At 42.5% G+C, this 27,402-nt stretch overlaps 2 protein-coding genes across 7 annotated transcripts in view; one reads left to right on the top strand and one right to left on the bottom strand.

Moving 5' to 3' along the window:
• LOC129718891 (octopamine receptor Oamb) overlaps window positions 1–26,285 on the bottom strand; it is a 274,903-nt gene extending 248,618 nt beyond the window's left edge. For all 6 annotated transcript variants that reach the window (XR_008727074.1, XR_008727076.1, XR_008727075.1 and 3 more), the window contains exon 1: window positions 25,288–26,285. The gene's annotated coding sequence lies outside the window, so the exon portion shown is untranslated. The remainder of the gene's footprint in view (window positions 1–25,287) is intronic.
• Window positions 5,400–6,959, top strand: LOC129721407 (uncharacterized protein K02A2.6-like). The gene has a single exon (XM_055673926.1). It carries the CDS (start codon window positions 5,400–5,402, stop codon window positions 6,957–6,959), a length of 1,560 nt encoding a protein of 519 aa, XP_055529901.1.
• Window positions 26,286–27,402: the final 1,117 nt, after the last annotated feature.

Raw genomic sequence — 27,402 nt, 5'->3', positions numbered from 1 at the left:
GAAGAACGACAGTGAGCAAACGATTCACGTAATCAGAGGAGGAAAAGTGCAACATAGTTACATCTGCATTAGTGAATTTTATTACATTTTGCGGAAAGAGATATCGCGAGATAGAAAATTTTTTTCCGGTGGAAGCTTTGGATTACTGCTGGACTGTTGCTGTTTGCTGTTGAGTGCTGGATTTGCTGCTGTTTGCTGAATGAATAAAAACTACGGCGAGTTGGATTGTTGAGTTGCTGCAGTTGCTGGTTGGTGTTCTGCTGGTTGGTGTATAGCTGGTTGTTTGGATTTTTTTTGTGCTGCCTTTTTTGGATTGGATTTTGGTTTTGCTTGGTGTAGCCTACTTTACAGAGTGGAGGATTTTCGTACTTTTGTTTGGTTTTTACTCCTAACCGTAACAGGTATGTGATATTATTTTTTTACCTGGTGTATTTTAAATCATATCAAAATATTTTGTACGCATTTTTTATTGTGAAAAATCACAAGAAGGTTGTATGCAAAGCCACGACCGCAAGGTTGAAGTAGAATACTTTTACAAGAAAGAGAACCCGGCTGCTTGCGTGTCAGTCATTTTTTCTAGTAAATAAACGTTGACCGTTCATTGGCAGTATTGTAATTTCTTTTTGTCTGATATTTTGAATGAAGTTCATTGGATATTTTTAAATTTTGTGCAAATGAGAAGTTGAAGTGCTGCCGAATTGTAATATGCACATTTTATACGACATCATTAAACGGGAACGGAACAAAGGCTACGGTTATGCAGAACGCGAATGCCGGCGCGATGCGATTCGCCTTACCGTGGTGAAATGTACAGCTCTTTTTAAGGCGAAGTAGAGCTATACATTTCAACAGATTTCGTCTTGCCGAATCGCATCGCGCCGTTATTTGCGTTCTGCATGACCGTAGCCAAACACTAAGCGACGCAAACACGTTATAATAGTCAGAGTATGCATGTAGATGAAGATAATTAACTTTGGATTATAGCGCAAAACGAGAAAATATTAACTCTTCAAATAATCATTTGTGTTCTTTAAATTTCAGTTGTTCAATTGAATATCCGATGAAATGTTTGTTTATTATCTGATGAAGCTCTTATGTAGGCCAAATGATGCATTCCCAATTTACTAGGTCCATAACTTTGCCGACCGTGCTTGGGAAAGCGCGGTATAACGACCAATCAGAGGTCGAATTTTGTGTTTTGACAAGGCTTAAGAGTTTTCAATAGTACAATAGTTCGAATAACTTAATTGCAATTTCATGCATTTGGTAGCAATCTTAGAAGATTTTCTAATCGATTGCTGCAAAAACGAAGGAAATCCATCGAAAACTAACCGATTTATTAGCATTTGAAATTTTTCTCACTTTTTTCAGTTTTAAATTTTCATTTTACATCCCTATGTAGCCAAACTTCCTGAGAGAAGTATTCTAATTCAAAATTAAATCTTCATTAATTCATTTGTTGTCCTTATAAGAACAATTGTTCAATTTATCATAGAATGTAGTGTTTATCTTACATTTCTGTGTTACCTTGATAGTGAGGACTAAGGCGCACGGTCAACACAATGAGAAAGGTGTTTTCACATTGAAAACTAGACACGGCTTTACTGGAGGAAGTGTTGGCAAATGCATCTACCGCTAATACCACCGCTATCATACGAAAGCGCGTCGTTTCATGTGGGGAATATCAAGAACTAAAAATGACGCGCGTCTAAGCATAACCCGAACTGTTTCGCCGTGCTGCTCCCATTTACCTTTACATCGGCCTCAGGGAAGTACCGGCTGCATCTGCATCTACCGCTGAGGCTGTCACTATACTGCTATTGATACCAAAAGCTATTAGCTCTTCAAATAAGTGTGTTATTTGTTCTCAAAAGAACAATTGTTCAATTCATAATCGGATTTACGCAATCGCATCTCTGTAATATTACCGACGATAATATTCTTCTGAACAAACTGATACAACTTTCCCATTAGGCCTCTGCCATAATAGACGCGAAAAGCGACGCGAACCGATTCGCTCGGCTGTAGGTTAATGTACATTAACCTACGGCCGAGCGAATCGGTTCGCGCCGCTTTCCGCGTCTACTATGGCAGAGGCCTTAGAGAAAGTTGCTGGCTGATGTATTCACTTCATGCAAGCCTGCTGCTGATGATTCCCGCTACCACACTGAAACAGCATTTTAGTGAAGGTAATGTCGTTGCATCAGCTGACCCTGCTACTATCGATGCTGATATACCCGCTGCAACAGCTACGCTATGCATAGCCATGCCACAGTTGTGGCCGCTATACGCTGGCCCAACTGCTGAGCAACTGCAACGCTATCCGTAGCCATGCCACAGTTGTGGCCGCCATTGGTACCCGCTGTACCTGCTTCTGCTGCCCTGCTGCTATCGATGGTGAGATCCGCTGAAACTGCTACGCTTATTCGCAGCCATGCCACAGTTGTGGCCGCTATTCGCTATCGATGGTACCCACTGCTCGCTCCCGCTGCTGCTAAGGGAGGACTGCTGTCGTCGCTGTTCAGAACTATTATGAGCGGCTTCGACTAAAACAGGCTCTTATATAGGGATGAAAATAGGAATGAATTATTTTACGTACGCGGTGGAATGATATAACTTGAAAAATATGTGTGACTTCATTCTGGTTCAGAGCGATCATTTGATAAGCTCCACCTCTTTTTTCAGTTTCTAAAGTTTTTCCTCAGTTTCGTAGCCCGGATGCACAAAAATGATTTCTTGTGAACATTCTGTCGAGCCGGACCGATAGCACTCTCATTGAAGCAACAAAATAACATGTTTTGTGTCGTGTTGTGCAGCTTGGTTGAAGAAAATGTTCTCGTCCCCATGTCGCATGTAAGCAGATTATTGCGTTCAGTAGACAGTAGAGTGTATCCAGCGAATAAACACCGATGGTGCTCTCACACACGCAACGGTTTTAACCCGTATTTTATTGCGGTTTGTAACATCAAGCGATTTCGTTTGCTCGCTGTTGCGTGTTGCATCATGTTGCAACTTGGCAGCTGGGAGACGACGAAATTCTGTTTATGCTGATTGATTGAATCGACTTCATATTAGCTGTGCATAGTCGAACTAACTGCTTTTGTGAATGCGTACTAACAGGGCAATTTATTATTCAATGTCGGTTATGCTGATCGCAGCGTTTGCGCTGCCCCTACAGTGGGGAGTTTACTAAATAAAGTGAAAATTAGACAACTACAACAGAATTTAATTGCATCCCGCACAGAATGTCTGCTTGTGTTGATGCCAGAAAACTATTAACCTTCAATTATTTTTTTATTTGCCTTGAAAAATGCATTTTGCGGTTCAAAATCGGTTGCTAATTACAACCTTTGAGCTGCCCTAACATTGGGGGAATTAAGATACACGGACAATATGCACTGTGGAAGCTATTTCACATTCAGTAAATTAGACGGGTGCAACAAATTTAAATTGCTAGGATGCAACACAGAATACTTGCTTGCGTTGACAAAAATTATTAACTTTCAATGACTTGTTTATGTGCCTTCAAAAAGGCATTTTGATTTCCAAAATTGGATTTCCTGATGGCAATCTTCATGCTGCCCCAACACGGGGGGAAAAATGGCTGCCTGGCGACACACGCTGAGAAAAACCGCGCTGCTCCTGAGACGTGGTGACCAATCACAAGGCTAGTGCTGCTGCTAAGAAAGGACAACTGCTGTTGTCGCTGTCTAGAACTATTATGAGCGGCTCCGGCTGAAACAGGCTCTTATATAGGCCAAATAGCATGTTTTCAATTGCAAGGTATATGATCCTGTCGACCGTGCTTGGGAAGCAAGCATATAACGACCAATCAGAGGTCGAATCGAAACTTCCTGAGAGAAGTATTCTACTTCAAAACTTGTAGTGATAGACGGGAAAAAGATTAAGGTTCTTGGCAAAGCAAAAGTAGATGTTCGTCTAGAAAGCAGCACGAAACACCTCTACATGATCATCCTGCGTTGTGAAAACGATTTCATACCATTGATGGGCAGAACTTGGCTCGATGTGTTCTATTATGGTTGGAGGAACACTTCTAGTAGACCGATTATTCAACAAAAGCAAGTCAATACGCTTAAGGATGATAATGTAGTTGAGGTGATTAAAAGTAAGTTTTATTCAGTTTTTGACAAGGATTTTTCAAATCCGATTGTTAGGTATAAAGGAGATTTAGTTTTAAAGGATAGTAATCCGATTTTCAAGAAAGCGTATAGTGTCGCGTTGCGTTTAAGGCCTAAAGTTTTGGAGTGTTTGAATTCATTAGAAAAAAACGGAGTGATCACACCGGTGGAAACCAGCGAATGGGCGTCACCGGTAGTGATTGTGATTAGAAAGAATCAAGAAATAAGACTTGTTATTGACTGTAAAGTCTCAATCAATAAAGTGATAATACCAAACAATTACCCGTTACCTTTAGCCCAAGATCTTTTTGCCGAACTTTCCGGTTCTAAAATATTTTGTGCACTTGATCTCGCAGGAGCTTATACGCAATTGCTTCTCACGGAGAAATCACGGAAATTTATGGTGATTAACACTTTGAAAGGTCTTTATGTTTATAATAGACTCCCTCAGGGAGCATCCTCTAGTGCTAGTATTTTTCAAAAAATTATGGACCAGATTCTTCATGGTATAGATGGCGTTTTTTGCTATCTTGATGATGTGCTGATTTCCGGGAAGGATTTTGAGGACTGCAAGCGAAAACTTTTTTTAGTCTTAGATAAACTTGCTAAGGATAATATTAAAGTTAATTTTTCAAAATGCAAGTTTTTTGTTAGCGAATTGCCATATTTATGCCACGTCCTCACGGACAAGGGTTTAAGTCCCTGTCCTGATAAAGTTCAAACGATCCGAGAAGCTAAACCTCCTCGGAGCGTTACGGAACTTAAGGCCTTTTTGGGATTAGTTACATACTACTCCAAGTTTATCCCGAATTTGTCTTCTCGTTTGAGCTGTCTTTATTCACTTTTAGAGAAGGATGTCAAATTTGTTTGGAGCACGGATTGTCAGAAAACTTTGAAACAGAAGATTGCAAAAAATTCCTTTTAAAACCTAGCATGTTAGAATATTTTGATCCTGTTAAACCGATTGTAGTTACTTCAGACGCTAGTAGTTACGGCCTGGGTGGAGTTATTTCTCATATGGTAAATGGCGAAAAAAAGCCCATCAGTTTTACCTCTTTTTCCCTCAATGCTGCTCAGCAGAAGTATCCCATATTACATTTAGAGGCTTTGGCGGTGGTGAGCACAGTGAAGAAATTTCATAAATTTCTTTATGGAATGAAATTCACTATTTACACCGACCATAAGCCTCTCATTGGGATCTTTGGAAAAGAAGGTAAAATGAGTATTTCTGTTACACGACTTCAAAGATATGTTATGGACATGGCCATTTATGACTACGATATAATTTACAGGCCTTCTTCAAAGCTAGGAAACGCTGATTTCTGCCCCCGTTTCCCATTTGAACAACAGGTTCCAACAAAATTTGCCAGGGAATACGTAAAGAATCTTAATTTTACAGAAGAATTTCCTATTAACTATAAGGAAATTGCCAAAGAAACTGAAAAGGATGAATTTTTACAAACGATAATGAACTTTCTACGTAAAGGTTGGCCTGAACGTCTAGAACGCCAGTTCAAAGAGGTTTATTCCCATCATTTAGATCTGGAAGTGGTTGAAGGATGCATCTTGTTCAATGACCGCGTTATAATTCCTGAAAGCATGAAGAGAAGAATATTGAAGATGCTACATGTAAACCATGCAGGAATGACAAAAATTAAGCAGCTTGCAAGAAGAACTGTATATTGGTTCGGAATGAACAGCGACATATCCGAGTATGTTACAAGTTGCCGGATTTGTAAGGAAATAAACGCTGTTCCATCCAGGGCGAAATACTCCAAATGGATCCCTACAAACAAACCGTTCGCTAGACTACATGCCGACTTTTTCTTTCTGCAAGGAAAAACGTATTTGCTGATAGTAGACAGTCACACAAAGTGGTTAGAGGTAGAGCAGATGAAAGGGAAAACGGAGGCTTGGGACGTCATCAAGGTTTTCGTCAAACTTTTTGCTCGTTTCGGGTTTCCGGAGGTGATCGTGACAGATGGAGGACCACCTTTTAGTGCCAGAAAATTCATAACATTCCTTGAGGGGCACGACATACAAGTTTTGAAAAGCCCGCCTTATCATCCAGAAAGTAACGGACAAGCAGAGAGGATGGTCCGGTTAATAAAGAATGTTTTGAAGAACTTTTTGTTGGATCCTGAGATTAGGGGACTTGAAACGGATTTACAGCTTCCGTATTTTCTTTTCAATTACAGAAATACTTGTGTGGATGCGGAAGGAAACTTTCCGTCAGAAAAACTATTCTCCTTTGAACCTAGAACATTACTAGATTTGATTAATCCAAAAATTACTCCTAAGAAACAACTAACAAAAGAGCATGAGAGCGACAGTAATACTACTTACAAAAAGGAAAACAAAACTGACGTTTACACTCAACTGAAAAATGGGGATGAGAAAAGAATAAGAAAATGGTTACCTGCTACGTTTTTAAGACATCTTTCTGATACTGTTTTACAGATTTCCCTCGGTGGCCGGATCATATCCGCCCATAGGCGCCAAATCAAACCACCAACAACTTCTCGCCAGCAAACACGAAAACGTGTTGTTTTCCAAGAAGAGAATTTTGTTGATCCAAACCACAATCCAAACCCAGCACCACCACATGGTAATGTTTCCAGTACTAAATTCAACAAAAGGAAGCGAGATGAAGAGCAGTTTCACGAAAAGGAACCGGAGTCGGATCCAGAATATTATGGTTTCGCAGCGGAATCGTGCATCTACAGAAGCGAGCCCGATTCGAAGGAAGCATCGGAATCGATAAGAAAATCAAGAAGAATGCATAAGAAACGAAGAATACAAGATTTTCATTATTATTAATATGTTTCAATTGTTAATTTGCGATTTCAGTTTAGTATTCAATTTTGTATTAAACGTTTATATTACAGAACACTCTGTTTTCGAAGCATGAACTTAGATATAGTCAAAATTATAGTTGAATTTTTGAACATATTGTAATTAAAACTATTTCATAGTTTTATCTTAAGGGAAGATTAGCTGTAGTGAACTCGTCTAAATCTCACTAGAGAGTGAGAGATCAAATGAGAATGAGATCCAGATTAGAACATCTGAGCATGTAAAGGTATAAAAGAGTAAAGGAGAAATATACGACAGATCATGTTGTACAACCAAGCTATCAAGGAGCGGCCAGAGGACCAAAAAAGGTCAAAAAGGCGCGGAGTAGGGGTGATGCCCTCATACTCAAGACGGATGGGTCGAAGTACTCAGAAGTCTTGAAGAAGATGAGGGGGGAAACCCAGCTCAAGGATCTGGGGGCGGATGTGCGGAGTATCCGCCGATCTTGCACTGGCGAGATGATACTTGAGCTCCGGAAGGACGCCAAGAACAAGGGGGCTACCTACAAAACGGTAGCTGAAAAGGTCCTAGGGAAGGAGGTGCAAGTGCGGGCACTCACCTCAGAAGTGACTCTCCAGCTTAAAAACCTGGACGAAATCACTGAGGGGTGCGACATTGCACAAGCCCTAAAAGCGAAGTGCGGGGTGGAGGTGGCTAAGGAGTCAATCCGCCTCCGCAAAGGTCCGGCGGGGACCCAGATAGCTACCTTCCGACTACCGTCGGCGGACGCTAACCTGGCCCTGAAAGAGGGCAAGTTGAAGGTCGGCTGGTCTGTATGTCCTCTGGGCATACTACAGCAACCAGACATTTGCTTCCGGTGCTTCGAGGGCGAACATAAGTCCTGGACCTGCAAGGGGCCCGATAGGAGCCAGCTGTGCAGGCGATGTGGAGGTGCAGGCCATAAAGCAAAGGACTGTGTGGAGTCTCCCAAGTGCATGGTATGTTCCGGGAAACGGGACGCCAAACACTTTATGGGAGGCCCCAGGTGCCCAGCCGGTAAGCCGGCTGCGAAACCACGGGCGTAAGGGTGACGCAACTGAACCTGAACCATTGCTTCGCGGCTCAGCAGCTGCTACACCAAGCAGCCACTGAGTCGTTGTCGGACATCGCCGTCATATCGGATCCCTACCGCATCCCTCCCGGAAACGGTAACTGGGTTGCGGATAAGTCCAGTTTGGCGGCCATATGTACGACGAGCAAGTTCCCGGTTCAGGAGGTTGTCTCAACCTCAGAAGAAGGGTACGTAGTTGCTAAGGTAAACGGAGTGTTCTACTGCAGTTGCTATGCTCCGCCACGTTGGTCTACCGAAAGGTTCACCCAGATGGTCGACCTCCTATCCATGGACGGGCCTAACGCCGTTGGTGGTGGCGGGCGACTTCAACGCTTGGGCTGTTGAGTGGGGAAGTCGCTTCACGAACCAGAGGGGCCAGATCCTGTTGGGGGCTTTTGCAAAGCTCAACCTAGATCTGGCCAACGTTGGGAACAAAAGTACATTTAGCAGAAATGGTGCGGAGTCGATCATCGACGTGACGTTCTCCAGCCCAGGACTGATCAAGAACTGGAGGGTAGACGATGGCTACACTAATAGCGACCACCAGGCGGTCTGTTATAGTGTAGACAACAACGAGAGGCGGCAAGCGACGGGTAGAGCCAACACTCCGACCGTTCGCGGGTGGAAGACATCGCACTTTGATGCCGAGGTATTCGAAGAGGCAATGAGAAGGGAGCGCGAGGGGGGCAGTTGGCTCCGCCCGACTGCTGACCAACTAGTTGCTATGCTATCGCGGGCGTGCGACGCCACCATGCCTAGGACTCGCCAACCTAGGAATGGAAAGCCACCGGTCTACTGGTGGACGGACGCGATAGCCGACCTTCGCAGTGCGTGCCTCCGTGCAAGACGGAGGATACAGCGTGCGCGAAACGAAGAAGAGAGGACAGAGCGCCGCGCAGCATTCAGTTCGGCAAGATCGATGCTAAAGAGTGCGATAAAGGCCAGCAAGAGGGCCTGCTTCGATAGGCTATGTGCGAGTGCCAATACAAATCCGTGGGGTGACGCCTACAGGATCGTAATGGCCAAGACTAAAGGCGCGCTGGCGCCTGCAGAGCGATCACCAGCGATGCTGGAGCGTATCATCGAGGGACTCTTTCCACGCCACGAGCCAAGTCCTTGGCCTCCGGCAATCGAGTCTCACGTCCGACGTTCCAGTATCTCAGACATAGACCAGAGATGGTCGGCCAACCTGCCGAGCATCCAATCCGTGAGCGACGACAGCCGTGTCGAGGCAGGGGAGGAGGCAAGGGTTACGAATGAGGAACTCATCGTGATCGCCAAATCTCTAAAGGTGAGCAAGGCACCGGGACCGGATGATATCCCTAACCTGGCGATCAGGCTGGCGATAAAAACGGCCCCCGGGCTGTTCAGGGCAGTCATGCAGAGGTGCCTGGATGACTGTCTCTTTCCGGACAGGTGGAAGCGGCAGAGACTGGTCTTATTGCCGAAGGCTGGGAAACCGCCAGGGGACCTATCGGCATATAGGCCTATCTGCCTGCTGGACACAGCGGGCAAGGTGCTTGAGAGGATCATCCTCAACAGACTGGTGAGGTACACGGAGGGTGTACACGATCTGGCAAGTAACCAGTTCGGCTTCCGGAAGGGCAGGTCCACGCTGGACGCAATCTCTTCCGTCATCAAGACGACGGAGGTAGCAATCCAGCGCAAGAGAAGGGGAATACGCTACTGCGCAATCGTCACGCTCGACGTGAAGAATGCGTTCAATAGTGCCAGTTGGGACTCCATAGCGCTCGCGCTCAGAAGCATCCATGTACCGGTGTCGCTGTACAAGATTCTGGAAAATTATTTCCAGAATCGAGTACTTGTTTACGACACGGAGGAGGGTCAGAAGTGCGTCCCAATTACCGCAGGAGTTCCGCAAGGTTCTATCCTGGGCCCGGTGTTGTGGAATGTCATGTATGACGGAGTGTTGAAACTCAAGTTCCCTGTAGGGGTTGTGATCGTCGGCTTTGCAGACGACATAACGCTTGAGGTTTACGGCGAGTCTATCGAGGAGGTCGAGTTGACGGCCGCGCACTGTATACGCAAGGTCGAAGACTGGATGCGCTCCAGGAAACTGGAGCTCGCGCATCATAAGACGGAGGTCACGGTTGTGAACAACCGTAAATCGGAGCAACAGGCGGTGGTCAGAGTCGGAGACTGCACCATCACCTCGAAGCGATCCCTGAAGCTCTTGGGGGTTATGGTGGACGACAAGCTCACGTTCGGGAGTCACGTCGACTATGCCTGTAAGAGGGCCTCATCGGCTATTGCAGCACTATCTCGTATGATGTCCAATAGCTCAGCGGTTTATGGCAGCAAGCGAAGACTTCTTGCCAGCGTGGTTTCGTCCATACTTAGGTATGGTGGGCCAGTGTGGTCCAGAGCGCTAGGTACTAACAGTTACCGTGGTAAACTGGAAAGTACCTACAGGCTCATGTGCCCGAGAGTTGCGAGTGCGTATCGTACGGTGTCATACGATGCAATCTGTGTCTTGTCCGGCATGATGCCTATCAGCATCGCCATCAAGGAGGACAGAGAATGTTTCGACCAACGTGACACAAGGGGCATACGAGGTACTAGAAGGTCATTCTCGATGCTCCGCTGGCAGCGGGAATGGTCCAACTCCACAAAGGGCAGATGGACGCACCGACTCATACCGGAGATATCCGGCTGGGTCGGGAGACGACATGGTGAAGTGAACTTCCACCTGACACAAATCCTGTCAGGCCATGGTTGTTTCAGGCAATATCTGCACAGGTTCGGACACGCGGTGTCCCCCATGTGTCCCGAGTGCGTGGAGGAGGAGGAGACTGCTGAGCATGTCTTCTTCGTATGCCCCCGTTTCGTAAGAGCGAGGAGCAACATGATGGCTGTGAGCGGGCCTGGCACTACTCCGGACAATCTAGTCCGGAGGATGTGCGACGACCCGGACATCTGGAACGCGGTCTGTGCGGCCGCCTCTCAGATTGTTCTGGAGCTGCAACGTGTGTGGCGGGTCAACCACCAACACGCCAGTGGTAGCTAATTACCAGTCTCCAGGTAGTTAGCTAGGAGGTTATAAGAGTAAAGAGGGTGCATCACGCACAAAAGACACTCCCCGACGTAATACTTAACCGTCGTTCCGGGAAGACCAGGGCTGGAGACTGGAGGGGTTTTAGTGGGTCGGGACAGGGATAAGTAGGTGTCTGGGGGAGTGTAACTACCCCAGCATCTCTCCCTTAGTCTCATCCCCACAACCTGAGTTCTCTTCTCAGGTGTCTGTTTGCAGATTTCCCCGCCACCTTTAAAAAAAAAAAAAAAACCAAGCTATCAAGACGTGTTCTATTTTACAAAATTAATAGACACCAACCATTCCCTCAGATATTCTCTTTATGAATATCAGAAGAAAAATTGACAGTCTCCCCATCCCAATAGGTCAATTTATGTTTGCTTTTCGTGAACTTATATTTGATGTCTTGAAGGTAAAGGTTTTATTTTCGGAAAGTTTGAAAAAACCCTCTTTCTTGAACAATTTCTAAACCTGCTGTTAGACGCAATAAAAACTGATGTCTTGAAAGAAAACATGCTGGTGTAAGCAACAGTACAGTATATGCGTAGCCAAGGATGGAAAAACTCGTATCGCATAACAATCATTCGGGTATTGTTTCTGAACGTGCTATTTATAAGCTTTCAATCCTAGCAAACCATCGCTATTAAAAGTTACACATTCTCACGCATGCAAGAGACAACTTAGAGCAAAGAAATGTATGGTAGCTTTCTTTGATGATTTTGTTTCAGTATTGCCTGCTTTACATATAGCGAGTGTTTCACGAAAGAATCGTAACCGATAGCACTCAAGCGATCGCAATGATTCTTTCAAATGTTGGTTGCTTGTAGGCGGAATTCGGCTACTCCACGTCGTGCTTTCACCGTCATATACCACGATGATTCTTGGTGATTTCAAGTATCACATGCTACAATTTCCGTTAGCGTTGATGATACCTGCTTGCTCCGGTAAGCAAACAATTGAACGCAATCTACCGTCATTTGGATTCATAATTTTGTATTTTTGGCGATAATATCTCAAAGCTTCCCGCGATAATGTTGAATGCAAGTGAACTTGGATACAATAAATACTATCGTGTTTGAATCATTCAGTCTCCTTCTATGGTATTCGGAACTCTTAGAAGCGAAAAACAATCAGCAGCGTTTCTATGGAAAACTTGTACGCGAGTGGAAATAGTTGAACGATAACTGATGAATCAAAGAACACATTTGCATGAAATATTGCTAGCGAGTGAACTTTTCCATGCTTGTGCGTAGCAGAGAAGTCTCTCCTCGTCGTCTATGATTCCAGCGGTACACTTCTGTTCGTACATTTCAGCGGTACATTTCGATTCGTACTGCAGCGGTACTATTCGTATTGTAGCGGTACACTTCTATTCGTACATTTAGACGTCTGTAATCGAGGAAAAACTGCAATGCTGCTGCTGATGGTGATCAAAAATGTATCGTATGAATATGATTATCATAAATTACCCAACAAGAATTGTACATTTTTGCAATGGTTATAAGTTATAAGTTATTTTTATTTCATTTCAGTTTCGATATTAACTAAATATTCGGAACTGGATAATATCGAATATATTTCATCGATATTATTAATTCCTAAATTTACAAAGTAATAGAAGAGTAAGAGCCGACGGATGCTTGCGAATTTTTTGTCCATTGACAAAAATTCATTCAAAATCATTTTAAAATTTGAACATTGTTAGATGATGTTTTTTTATTTGTAACTTGACAAATAATATACGTATACGTAGCCGTCCTCGTAATACAGTGAATGTTAGTGTTAGCGACAGAAAAAAATTTGGCGCGCAAAAGAACGAAAATGAATCTTTTTCAACTTTAACTTTCGTTGCATTTGTTGATTGCTACGATTTTTCGCTTTAAAACTTATTGATAATTTTGTTTAACATATCTTATTACGTTTGTCTATTAGTGAACCTAATTAAGGACTTCCATATTATTTTGAAAGTAAGATCCATGTAATAAATTTGGCTTAATCAGAGGTCAATAAGATAAAATTATAATGATAACGTAAGTATTATTGGGTTTAGTATTTAGGGAAATAGAGTTAATTCTGATATAGACGCATTACAAGAAAGTCTTGATACACCTTCAACAAGAACGATATGCTTGTCAAAAAAATGTTGTTTGCATAAAAAAATACTTCAGGCACAACATCGCCTAATGTAAACGAAATTCCCTCGAGTGTTTTTTTTTTGTTCACACAACATTTATTTGACACGGCACAATACAAATTAATGTTTTACGGAGCCAATTAAATCTAATGCCTTATGGTCTAAAATATCTTATAAGCTAAAGGCAATTTCTTTACCCTCGCTGCCGACTACGAGCTGAAACTAAATCTAATACTAAAACTAACATGGTTTTTTTTTTGTTTCGCTGTTAAATTGGCACCTTGATGCTCTTCAAGTAGCTATAAACATGTAGCATGTATGGCAAGTTTCGCTGAGCGAGAATATCACGAACTGGCACATAGAGCTGTAGAGATCTGGCGCCGCAGAATTCAGCACACACCCAAACCACGTGTTTAATGTCTTGATACCCCAATCCACAAACGCAATGATTACTGCTTGCCAGCCCAATACGCAAGAGATGTGCATCTAGCCCGTAGTGGTTGGACATAATCCGAGACATCATGCGAATGAAATCTCATCCTACATCCAATCCTCGAAACCAAGGTTTGGTGGAAACCTTGGGGATGATGCTGTGTAGCCACCTCCCCAGTTCTCCCTTATCCCACGAGGCCTGCCAGTTGACAAGTGTACTCTGACGTGAACATTTTAAAAATTCATTGTAGGCATTTGGTCTGTTATAAATATCACCGTTTGTTGCGCCCACCTTAGCCAAAGTGTCCGCTTTCTCATTGCCCGGAATGGAACAATGAGAAGGAACCCACACTAAGGTAATCTGAGAAGATTTTTCGGATAAAGCACTCAGATGTTCCCGTATTTTCCCCAGGAAATACGGAGAGTGCTTAACATCCTTCATCGATCGGAGAGCCTCAATAGAACTGAGACTGTCCGTAAAGATGAAGTAATGGTCCGTGGGCATTGCTTCAATAATCCCTAAGGTATACTGAATTGCAGCCAATTCTGCGACGTAAACAGAAGCAGGATTATCGAGCTTGTAGGAGGCGGTAAAATTATTGTTGAAGATACCGAAGCCAGTGGACCCGTTGAGAAGTGATCCATCAGTATAAAACGCATTGTCGCAGTTGATGTTTTTATATTTGTTATAAAATGTTTTAGGGATCTGCTGCACGCGTAAATGATCCGGGATTCCACGAGTTCCTTCCATCATGGATGTATCGAAAAACACAGTAGAAACAGAAGTATCTAATAAGTTGACACGATTGGAGGTGTATGAGAAAGGATTTATACTTTGAGACATGTGATTGAAATACACAGTCATGAAACGGGTTTGAGAATTAAGTTCAACTAGCCTATCGAAATTTTCAATTACCAAGGGGTTCAAAACCTCACATTTGATGAGAATACGAGTAGTCAGATCCCAAAAGCGGTCTTTCAATGGGAGAACGCCCGCCAAAACTTCCAAACTCGTCGTATGGGTCGAATGCATGCAACCTAAGGCAATACGCAAACAACGTTACTGCAATCGTTCCAGCTTGATTAAATGGGTGTTTGCAGCGGAGCGGAGGCAGAAACACCCGTACTCAAGCACCGACAATATCGTTGTTTGGTAAAGCCTTATGAGGTCTCCTGGGTGGGCCCCCCACCATGATCCAATAATTGTCCGGAGAAAATTCACTCTTTGTTGACATTTTTTCATCAAATACCGAACGTGACATCCCCAGGTGCCTTTCGAATCGAACCAGACACCAAGATATTTAGATACCAAAACCTGAGAAATCGTTTCACCTATTAACTGTAAGTGGAGCTGAGCAGGCTCACGCTTCCTAGAAAAAACTATTGTCTCAGTCTTCTCCGGAGAGAATTCGATACCTAGCTGTAAAGCCCAAGCAGACAAATTGTCCAAGGTATCTTGCAATGGTCCTTGCAAATCGGCAGCTTTGGCTCCTGTAACAGAGACCACGCTGTCGTCTGCAAGTTGTCTTATCGTGCATAAATTTGCCAGACATGCGTCAATGTCATTCACATAAAAATTGTAAAGAAGGGGGCTTAAGCATGAGCCCTGGGGAAGACCCATGTAGCTAATACGAAAAGTTGCCAAATCGCATGCGTAAAATGCATATGCTTTTCGGACAACAAATTATGCAAAAAATTGTTCAAAATTGGTGAAAATCCTTGTCGGTGAAGTTTGCCCGAAAGAATGTCAATAGAAACGGAATCAAAAGCCCCCTTAATGTCCAAGAACGCAGACGCCATTTGTTCTTTGCGAGCATAGGCTAGCTGAATATCTGTAGAAAGCAACGCAAGACAGTCATTCGTCCCTTTGGCACGGCGGAAGCCAAATTGAGTATCTGATAGTAGACCGTTTGATTCGACCCAATAGTCTAAACGACGGAGTATCATTTTCTCCATCAATTTCCGGATACAGGATAGCATTGCAATCGGCCTATAAGAGTTGTGATCAGAAGCTGGTTTTTTCCGGTTTTTGGATGGCGATCACCTTCACTTGCCTCCAATCCTGCGGTACAATGTTTTGCTCCAGGAACTTATTGAACAAGTTCAACAAGCGCCTTTTGGCATTGCCGGGTAGATTCTTCAACAAGTTGAGTTTGATTCTATCTAACCCAGGCGCGTTTTTGTTACAGGACAGGAGGGTAACTGAAAATTCTGCCATCGTAAAAGGTGATTCTATCGCATCGTGGCCCGGAGACGTATCGCGAACAAAGTTTTGCGCAGGAACAGAGTCCGGACATACTTTCCTGGCAAAATCAAATATCCACCGACTTGAAGACTCCTCACTTTCGTTGACCGTTACGCGATTCCGCATTCTTCGGGCTGTGTTCCAAAGAGTGCTCATCGATGTCTCCCTCGACGTTTCGTTTACGAACCGGCGCCAATATCCACGTTTCTTTGCTCGAACCAAGCTTTTGAACTTGGTCTCAAGCTCCAAATACCGCTTAAAGTCGTCGGGTTGACCTTTCACCCAAAAGAAGGCCTTAAACGCGTCGGATTTTTCCGTGTAGACATCGGAGCACTCCTTGTCCCACCACGGAGTGGGAGGCCGTACTTTGATCGTCACGCCGGGATATTTCTTCGTTTGGGCTTGCAACGCGGCGTCGAGAATCAAGCCCGCGAGAATGTTGTATTCTTCAAGTGGTGGGTGATGTTGAATTGACTCGACAGCTTCTGATATCATTTCCTCGTATAATTTACAATCGATATTCCGTGTGAGGTCATACGGAATATCAACTGATCGTGTGCGAGTTGAACCATTATCAATTGAAATTTGAATAGGCAAATGATCGCTACCGTGGGGATCAAGGACTACCTTCCATATGCAATCCAACCGTAGCGATGTTGAACATAAAGATAAATCTAAAGCACTGGGGCGCGCTGGAGGTTTTGGAACGCGTGTCATATCCCCGTTGTTTAATATTGTCATGTCGAAGTCGTCGCAGAGGTTATAGATCAAAGAGGAACGCCGTGAGAGTTAAAATCTCCCAAAATCAAGCGTGGCGAGGGAAGAAGTTCTATTAAATCAAAGAGCAGCCGTTGCCCAACCTGTGCTCTGGGAGGAATATATATTGAGGCAATACAAAGCTCTTTACCTTGTATTGTCATTTGACATGCGACAGCTTCGACGCCTGGGACCGTGGGGAGGTTAATACGATAGAAGGAATAGCACTTCCTAATCCCTAGAAGTACTCCTCCGTAAGGGGTGTCTCGGTCGAGGCGAATTATATTGAAATCATGGAAGCTAAGATCTACATTCGAAGTGAGCCAAGTTTCACAGAGGGAAAATGCATCGCATTTATGCTTATTAATCAAAACTTTAAATGAATCAATTTTGGGGATGATACTTCTACAATTCCACTGTAAAATAGAGATAGAATCCTTCATCTCAGCCGATGAATTAGCCATCGAAGGATACGATCGCTGCAAGGAGGGGCCATTTAGCAGTCAACTGCTTCAAAAACGTTTTAACTGTTGGTAGAAATGGCAGCAGAAGACTTTTAAGAGGATCAGTTATGTTGAAATTTTCAAAAATCCAGTCCACAATATCTGAAAACTTCAACAGTCCAGATTCTGGCTGAATCTTGGACGAAAAAGAAGGAACAGTTGGGTTTTTTGATGTTCCTGGAAGTGCCGGAAACTCCTTACTTGAATTCAGTTTTGCCAATCCCGGAGGAGTTTGCTTCGGATTTTCTACAGCACTTTTTTGTTTCTTAGTATCAGTCACTTCAGATGGAGACCTTCGCTGTCCTTTCCTAGGAAGCCTAGGAGAAGAAAGGTTTTTCCTCTTCCTAGATTTCCCGGGTTCAACAAAAGAAGATTCCCCAACTGAATCGTCAGAATCAGACTCATCGGATGGCAAGACCTCGAAGAGATTCGAGGAAACCAGTTTGGTGGCAGCGGCCTCTTTGAGCATTTCTGCGAAAGTGCGCTTAGAGCGCTCTTTCACAGACCGCTTGATCTTGTCTTGGCGCTGTTTGTACGCGGGACATGCAGACAGCTCATGCGGAGTCTGCCCACAATAAAGGCACTTTTCAGCACCCTTATTACAGGCATCATCCGCATGTTGCTCTCCGCACTTGCCACAACGTGCTTTATTGCCACAGTGGGAGGCCGTATGGCCCAACTGTTTGCACTTGAGGCAATTCATTACCCGCGGTACAAACAAGCGCACGGGCAGACGCACCTTGTCCACGAGCACATAACTCGGCAGAGCAGACCCGGCGAAAGTCACGCGAAAAGAGTCTGAAGGGGTGTAAGTTTGTACACCCTTGTCGAGCGATACTGAATGTAATTGCTTACATTCAAGTATCTTGGCAGGTTCAAGGCTAGAATCCTTGAAAAGGCCTTTTCCAGCCTTCAACAGGTCCTCGACAGTCAGACTCGATTCGCTGACCACACCGTCAATCTCAACTACGCGAGCTGAAATGTACACGTGGTACTCCCGCGTGAAGAGCTCACAAGCAGCAATCTCGTTTGCTTGCTTGAGGTCGCACACCAAAACACGCAGCTTATTCGGGCGTACTTTGGTAATTTCAGTCACGGCTGTAAACCGTGCCAGATCTTTACATATTTGCATTGTGTTCAATGCTTTCACTTTCGGCCGGAAAAATACAGCCCCAATACCAACTTTGCCCTCCGGATACTGCTTAAGCCGATGGGTAGCTTCCTGCGGGGTTCCATTCTTAACCCTTGGAACTTTGTAACCGGGAGGGCTAGGCGGTAGAACGAGCGGGTTTTCATCCCCGCGTTCGTCGTCCATGTTGGACGCGTAGCCACACACGCAAATTCCAATCAACAAATAATATTGTAGAAAAAAACCAAGAAAAAAAAACTACTTATCTTCTGCAGCCGCTCTCCACCGCAATCAGCGCACGGGCGATGCCAATCTACAGTCCTTCACACAAGAGTCCGGTAGCAAAAGCTGCAGCCGCTCCAGCCACACAGCAGCACCAGTACAGCCAAACAGCCGTACGCCGGGTACTGGATCTCTCGCAGTAGCGACACAACGTACAGTCTGTGGCGTACGGTAGCAATAGGCGATGATGCGTTCTTTTGTCTTCAATAGACGACGGCAACGGCAACGAGTGCACACGCAATACAATGCACGGTGACCTTGAAGGCGATTAACTGGTCGGCACTATCGAGATCGAAATGGAATTGCGACCGAACACGACGAGAGCACAACTCGGAATGATTCCCTCGAGTGTTGTCAAATATATTTCCAAAAATAGATTTTAGGGAAAGACTGAGAATAAAAATACGTGAGTCACTGAGCAAACGAACTGATTCTGTCTGCGCACTCTGTAAGTTTTGAAACAAAAAATCCCTTTAAATACAGTGTTGAGTCCCACGTCACCATTTCATACACAACCCTAGGGCTGTATACCTTGTAGTATTTTTTAAAATTTTTTTTTGTTAATTTTCTCTTAGAATTTTTTTTTTCAACTTTTATTGAAATAATGCTGTTTTTTATTAATTTTAATTTTCAATTTTTTATTTTTTATTTCATAAATCAATTATGAAAAGTACACTAATTACGCAACGCAAAAAATAACTATTTCGGACACCCTCTCTTTTTGTATATAGATCCTCTAATACAGTCAGGTTTTTTTACGCGGGGGATACGTACCTCGTAAAAAAACCGCGAAAATCCGCGTAAAATACGCGTAAAAAAACACCACGTTTTTTTAAAAATCCGCGTAAAGTAGTGCAGCAAGAAGGGCTTTAGAAAAAACCCGAGACACTCTAGAACCAGTATTTAATACAGTATTTAATTGTCCTCTTTGACGGTCATTCCGGATATATCGGTGGGCGGAGAGTATTTTTTGGACTATGTCTTTCACTAGATAAACACTTAAACATTTCTGGTTCCAAACCCACGTTAATTCAGAAATCCGCGTAAAAAAAAACCGCGTTATTTCAAAAATCCGCGTAAAAAAAACCTCGTAAAAAACCGCGTAAAAAAACCTTACTGTATTTGAAATAGAAAAAAAAAAATTTGGCAACTTATATATAATCGAATCTCAAATTATACATAATCGAATCATATATAGTCAAGTCCAACCTGTACTTTTACTGTTTGTCCCAAAATTATCTCCAAGTTTCAAACATTATTCAAAATTCAATTTATTTCGGATTTAGTATTAACTGGTTCAACATTATCTGTTCCAAATATTTTTTGAAACAAATTTTAAATCGCCCCAGAACTCCCTTTAAGTTGCAAGTTATGTTAAAATTATCATTTATTCAATGTATTTACTAAAAATGGACAAAAATATCAAAAGTGTCTGAAATTCTATATGACGAACCACAATTGGCTCAATCTTGTTTGAAAATTGTCTCAAAACAGTTTGAAAATTGTTTTAAAATCAATTCAACTTTTGCTTTGGTTCCGATCACGCAGGCCTGTAAGAGTTATCAGCGTCAGCTGACTCTGCCGTGTGTGAAGAGGCAGTGAAATGTGATATTAATGTAGTTTGTGGAACAATACAACCGTCCCAGTAGTTTGATTGGTCAATACACCATGCCGGAGACAAGGAGACTGTAGGTTCATGTACCGTCTGGATGCGGTATTTTTTTACAAATCTGTATCATATTTTCGGTTCGCTTATTTTTCACTTTTCCAACTGGACACACTGTTTGCCTTTAATGAACTTGTCTTTAATTTATTTTAAAATTTCCCCAAATTTTTCACTAATAAGAATGGTTCTGAATTGTCTCCAAAATAACCCAAACTATTAATCAATGAATAGTCACAAACTTTTTAAAAATTATCTGAAGGTTGTGGCTTACATTATCCCGAAAAAGTCTGAATCTTGTTTCAAAAATGTCCAAAATTGTCTCGAAATTATGGCAAAATCTCTTAGAACTGTATCAAATTTGTCTAAAAATTTTGGTAAAATTATTCCAAAATTCTCTTAATCTTATTTTAAAATTGATTCCAAGAGAATCAAAATTTAAAATAACGAAATTTTTTTCGAAATATCAATAGTTTTGACCACCGTCTTTGGCGAAGTTCTTCCGATAACATGACAAAAACACACAATACAATTATGATTTTGCACTAATTAGTATGGCTCATTACGATCCATATGCAGCATTGTGAATAAAACAAACAGTGTTTGGAAAGCATTAATGAATCCAGTGAACTGAAGCGAAATAGAAAATAATTTTGACCAAAACTCATATTCAAAAATATGCAGATTTTTATTTCAATTTTCATTCACATCGCAAGACTTAATTTTGAATTAGGTAATAACTTTAAACTACTTAGAGAAACAATATTTGAAATTATCGAGAACAGTGAATGAATGAAAAAGAAAATAAAATGACGATCATAAATTAATTTGCACTTTACGAATCCAAAAGAACCTTTCTAAACAGTTCGTCTAATTTCAGTTGGATCTGAGAGAGTTGAAATTACAGTAATTTTCAAGACGAAATTCTTCGACTATTTTGCCCAGTAAACACAATTTGACTTTTGTTTATTTTTCAATTTGTACATCTAAGGGAATGGCTAACTCTTTTTCAATTCTACAATCAAAATTTTTAATGTTCACACCACTAGAACAAGAAAAAACTATACATATTTAATGTCCAATTCAACTACTATTTAGCCAGCTTCTACATTCAAACCGGAATCATCTTGCTGTTTCAGTTGTTTTAATTCCATTTGGAAGTAGATTCTAAAGATTTTGCGGCCGTACGAAGAAAGTATTGCTGTAAAAAGAAGTGCTATGATGCGCAACTACAAAGCCACAAACTCCAGTACACCTAAAAGGTATCAACTTTTCAAATAGGTAGTAAGATCAGCGGTGCATTATTTTTAATAGAGAAGGCAGCAGGAGAGACCTAAACAGCTTAAACCTCTAGTGCCCAAATTAATTTGTAGAAATAAATCATCAGTAAACATATGGATGAAGCAAACTTTTAAAACTGATGAAAAGAGGAGTGGTCCTCAAACGGACCCTTGTGGTACGCCCGAAAAAGAGTAGACTAGACAGGTGACCGTTTATTTCAACGACTTGAGTTCGGGAGCTTAATAAGTTTCACGGCTAAAATTGAACTTATGCGATAGTTTATGCAATCATTTTAAGTGGAAAACTTTATCGAATGCTTTATAGGAATCAATTCAAAGCAAGCAACCAACACCTTCCTTATCGTAATTCTATGCAAATCATCGTGAAATTTTGAGTAGTGCAGTGAGCTCAGATCTAGAACGGGACTGAGAAGAATTTAGGAGATTGAACCGTTAAATGTGCACTTGAATTTGAATTTTCTTGAAACCCTTTGACAATCACCACAGAATGTTTATCGAACGGAGGACATTCAAGTCAGAATTGGAGGCTTTTTACAGATAAGAATAATTTTCGTGGCCTTACAAGCTCGTGGAAACCATTTGTATGACTAGGATTTTCCGAATTTGGAGTTGAACAGGTGGGTTCAAAAGTCACGAGTTGACCCCGATTGGTATAATTTCAAAAAGTCGGTAATATCGACCACCCTACTAGGTACCCAATTCTTAACCTTATTGAGCTACGCGACTAATTTTCCGCAGTGTCCTCGAAAAGATCACACATTTTTATTGCGCGCTTCCAATGCTTCTCCAGAATATAAACCCATTGGGAAGTTAAAACAAAATGTACTGTTGATGGCTTTTGGTACCAGGGAATCTTTTTTGCGAATAGAAGAGTTGTCTCTGGTGCGTATACTCGAAACTGCTCAGTTTCGACTCCAAACCCGCATGCCAGAGTATTCAGAATTACATAACACAGATGCAGAAGTTCTTTGTCGAGTCCAGTAATATCGGCAACTATAGCATGGTTTTCGAAAATCTATTATATTTCGATCAACTCTTTCTTGTCTTTATACTACTGTTCTTTATTTGCACATTATTTTTCCAGTACCATTTTTAAAGCAACATTTAGCAGAAATCGGATTCATGCACTAATAGTCCATATCAAAAAGGGGAAACGCTTATTGGGCGCTGGATCACTTTGTCAACCGCTATCAAAGATGGAGTTGCACAACAAGTAGTCCTCGAGGATGTCTCCGTCAGTACAAGGCGAGTCTATTCAATTGTTTTAACAAACCTAATGAATTCACACTATTCCAAAACTTTCAAACTGAATCGAGTTGTCAAGAATTTCGATAAACCCCGTGCTTACACGCAACGATAACACTTCAAAAGTTGCATCAGAACATGGAAATGCAAAGCTTGCTGTGTTCATTCCAACATAAGTCCGTTGTTGATCAACATGATAAGCCTACAGGTTGTCCCAAAACCACAATGAAAATGCAATGCAAATGATTCCAGAAATTTCCCGATGATTATCTCAAAACTGTCTGGCAATTTTTTTTAATTGAATTACATTTATTGCTAAAACTGTTTTAAACGTGTTTCTGAATGGCTTTAAAATGTTTCAGAATTGATACAAAATTGTCATATATATTTTATTTTTCATATATTCAAGCTGTTTTTGAGACAATTTCAAGACAATTTAGACAACTCAAAAACTGTCAGAAAAAGTGAAAAATGTAGAATAGAATCAGAATACTTCTAAATAACAAAGGACCCAAAAAACGCTAATAAATTAATAATAACAACTTTAAAAAACAAAACGATTGAGAAACACAAAAGTCAGGTGAAACAAAACAAAACTAAGAACTAAACAAAAATAAACCAAGGCTCAAAGTTTAGCGGAAAACAATCAGTTTTCAAGTCTAGAATAGCGAAATAAAACACTTGAACGAATGTGAGAAAAACTCAAACAAAACCAAACAAACCAAAAAGTTGAGATGTCAAAAACCTGAAAGCCTATTATAGGCAAACATTTTTTAGTGTGGATCAAAGGAGTCTTTTTGTTCCAAGAAACCCAAATAAAGGTTAAGCACGAGACAGCTGTTGTTAGAGTACATTAATGGGCTGTCTCACTGTTGATGGATATCACGAAAGCGTCACGTTTTCAGTCGACTGTAACAGATTGCATGCTAAACGAGAAAACTTTTCGGAAGTCACTTCTATTTTTCTTTTGTTTTACACTCCTCCGGGAGGCACTTTACCGATCAAACGAGCTATAAAAATCTCTACCATTTCTCGTAGAGCTTCTTCGACCGTTTTCCTTCCTTGCGAAACAAACAAACCACTTTAATTGTTCATTTTAATTGCCATTTGCTTTTCGCAAAACTTCGAACAACATCATCACAACATTTACCGAGTAATCGGGAAGTCTGCGGGAAAATCTTCCACCACGACCCGAGTGAACACGCGTTCCGTTTGTGCTGGAAAGCCACTCACTCCAGAAGCACCTTCTATTTAAACACAGTTTACGCTGGTAGTGGAGCCCAACATTAAATTATAATCACATTCCGACGAGAAGCCGCTAAACGAACCCACAATAGCATCGGAAAACGTAAACAACACTGTCAAAATTTGACGCCTGCTTTGTTTAGGGTTTAGATAGGAAAAGAAAAGCTTCAGCTTCCGCTTCAATTGGCTAATTTTCAATCCGATCGACGATCGGGTGCAACAGAGTTGCACTCAACCACAAAACCGCAGTTTATTATCTGTTGTCATTTTATGTCGAACGTGTGAACGGTCTTAAATTTAGCTCGGATGCCTTACCAAGCGATAAAGAGTTAATCCACTCAGAGTAGAAACCAATAAACAACGGATTGTGCTTTTGTCACGTGACTAAACTGCACATAAAAAAAAAAACAAACGGACACACATACACAGCACACTGTGATCGATTGATGGATGGATCGTTTCGATGTCGGTAGTTTGACATTACAGCTTTCCCCGCGTTCCGCCGCTCCGCTGTCGGTGGAACGTGTCTTTCTTGCCGTTTCGATTCGGAGACAGTTGATAAAAATAGTGCCCCACCAGGTTTTGGCACGAAACAGCCACACGGATGTTTGATTGCTTTGTTTCACGGCCACACTGTCAAGTAGCTAGTAGTGCAAGTTCAAAAGTTGCACGCCTACTCGTCCGACTGTCGACTATCCTCCTATCTCGTGTGACCAGTAACATGATTACCATTTCAGCTCCCGGCCGAAGGCCGAGCTTAAAGCGCCCGACCGCATGTGTACTTATTTATTCTAATTGCAGAATTATCCCAAATGTGTGTATAATCAGACCCTCCGCTTCCCCCTCTTCCCCGTTGCTAATCTCAACAACGACAACAGTCGCCGCCATTAACTGTCGGCTGGTAGGCTATATTCGTCAAAGCCGCATTCCCAAATTAGTCGAAATCAAAGCAATCAAAGTCGGTGCCTACGTTGATAGACGAACGTTGCAGCAGGTAGGCAAGTCTACTGCGTTGCTACAAAACCTGACTGCGTGCTGTTCGTTTGTGGTTTTTGCATATAGGAAAAAGAAAACGGCGTGACATCACACTCGTAAAAGCTTCGCCAGGGTCACGCGAGACCTCCGCGAGCGGATTATCTGTCTGCCGGAGGCTGTAAGATGATAGCCACTTGCACACTCCCACTCCCAAACAAACAAACAAACAAACAAAAAGAAGCATAATCAAAGTGATCCGAGGTGACGGACGAACAATACCTGCCATAGATGATCCGGATCGGTGCTCTCTAGAGTGCTCCATTTACAGCAGCACGTAGATCCGATTTCGGGTTGGGTGCAGGCAGACTCAAGGCTTCTGTGTTTCGATTTGTAACGTCGACGACGACGACGACGACGGCACTTCACTAACCCGGAAACCCGCACTTTTTCTTCCGTTTTCCGCGTGACCGAGTGACTAAGTTTTTTCGCTTGCTCGGATGAGGTTTCGAATCCGTGGAAAATCGCACAATTTTTTTTCTACGGTTGTTTTATCAGCTCCGGTTTAAATACTTCACGTATTTTTTTCTACTTTTTTTTCTCGATGCACTCTACTGCGAGACGTTGCACAACCACTGCGGGCGGTTTTTATTTTTCGCTCTCTTTGAACCAGAACCTCCTCCACACTTGTTGCCTCCCTTTCTTCCACCCAAGTCAGCCCGAAACTTTAAATAGAAATAAAAAACACACTTTAACAATGCCCTATCGAATTACCACTAAGCAGGCTGACAGGCACAGGCACTAGAAGGGGTGGAGAGCGCGGTAAGTAAATCCATTTCACGCTTATTTTCAGCGCTTGTTTTCAAGCAAGCCTCGATCCGCTTTGCTTGCCTTCACTTCATTTAACCCAAACGACACGAACCTGCGCTACTTGTTATGTTTTGTGCGTACGAATCCGCTCTCCCCTACGGAAGAAGTTTCACGCACCCCGGATCGACCTTTCGCCACCGATGACCGTTCGTCTCCATCAGCTAATAACGTAAGCTCTCGAAAGATACACCAACAAGGATCTACACTGATCCTCCGTACGCTCCGCTGCTTTCACCCTCCACGATAGTATCCCTCAGACTGACAGGGTTGAGGGGGCGGAGAGCGCATGGGAGAAATCTAGCTGCACAACACCCCCAAAAAGGATAGCTTTGAACTGTGGCAAACTGCAATCTTGTGACTATCGACTGTGTACCACCTCCGGTTATCCGCGCGACCAGACGGCACGAACGACAAACGGCAACTGCTGTTCGAACCGGAGCCAGGAGTTTTTGCATCCACACACACACACACACTCACACGCTCCCACAATCGGCAGTCTCTCGGCTCTCGGGCGCAGAGATGCCAGACTTTTTTTTGGCAAGTCTGTATAATCCATAAAAATGTCTGTATAAGTCTGTATACCGCTGCGAAAAAAAGTTACCGATACATTGATACCTAATTATTTGTCGACCTGTCAGATTGTTTTGTTTTATTGCTTGTTTTGATTGTTCTTTTTCGACTCTATCATAGTTGGTCGATTAATCGATAACTAATTTATCTTTTAAATCTAAGTAACACATAGAAGTAAGAGTCTTTCCCATGATAAAAATCGTCGTTCGTCGTAATGTAGCTAAACTGATACATGATGGCAGAAGTCTCGCGGTTATAAAAATAGTACCTTCAAGGTTTGGGACATTTTAAGCAATTCTTCAACGTTGGATATTGCTCCGAATAGAACAAACGGTCTTTTCACCAATATAACCTGCATGGCAATCGATCGAGACAATCAGCTGTTTGTTACTGGGGGCGAAACAGGCAGATTAGTGCCCACGGGGCCGATAAAAACCCCGATAGCCTGACTCGATTCCCGTTGTCATGATTTCACTCTCAATAACGCAAGATTAATATGTTCAGCAAAGTGTTCAGTTCCTAGTTCACTTTTTCCAGCAACGGCTACAGTGACTTTTGGTTTTTGTGTTCGTTTTTTTGTGTATACTGGTAAAACCATTATGTAGAATATCAGATATCTGTGTAATATCTGTATTATACTAAATGTCTGTATAAAATCTGTAGGCTTATGCGTGTCTGTATCGCAACACAGAAAGTCTGTATAATACAGATTTGTCTGTATATCTGGCATCTCTGCTCGGGCGTTCGTTTGACGTTTCCTAGCGCTGAAAATGGGAGATGCTCTGTTCTGTTAAGTGTATATTTACTCAGAAGATCGTAGTAGCCGCAGAGTCGCGTGCGAAAATCCGCTGTTCGGCCGTTCGCCACACGAGTTTGTCTATTTTCGAGCAGTTTTCCCTATCACCCCAAACTGTCTGCGGCCGACTCCGCGCGGGTGCTGAAGGATTGAGTGATTAG

The sequence above is a fragment of the Wyeomyia smithii genome, chromosome 1 (assembly GCF_029784165.1).
Source record: "Wyeomyia smithii strain HCP4-BCI-WySm-NY-G18 chromosome 1, ASM2978416v1, whole genome shotgun sequence".
Taxonomy (NCBI): Eukaryota; Metazoa; Arthropoda; class Insecta; order Diptera; family Culicidae; genus Wyeomyia; species Wyeomyia smithii.
This window is presented reverse-complemented; position numbering and strand designations above follow the sequence as displayed.

Coding starts and splice junctions, on each gene's coding strand:
- LOC129721407 (XM_055673926.1), top strand. CDS start 5,400: ATGGCCATTTATGACTACGATATAATTTACAGGCCTTCTTCAAAGCTA.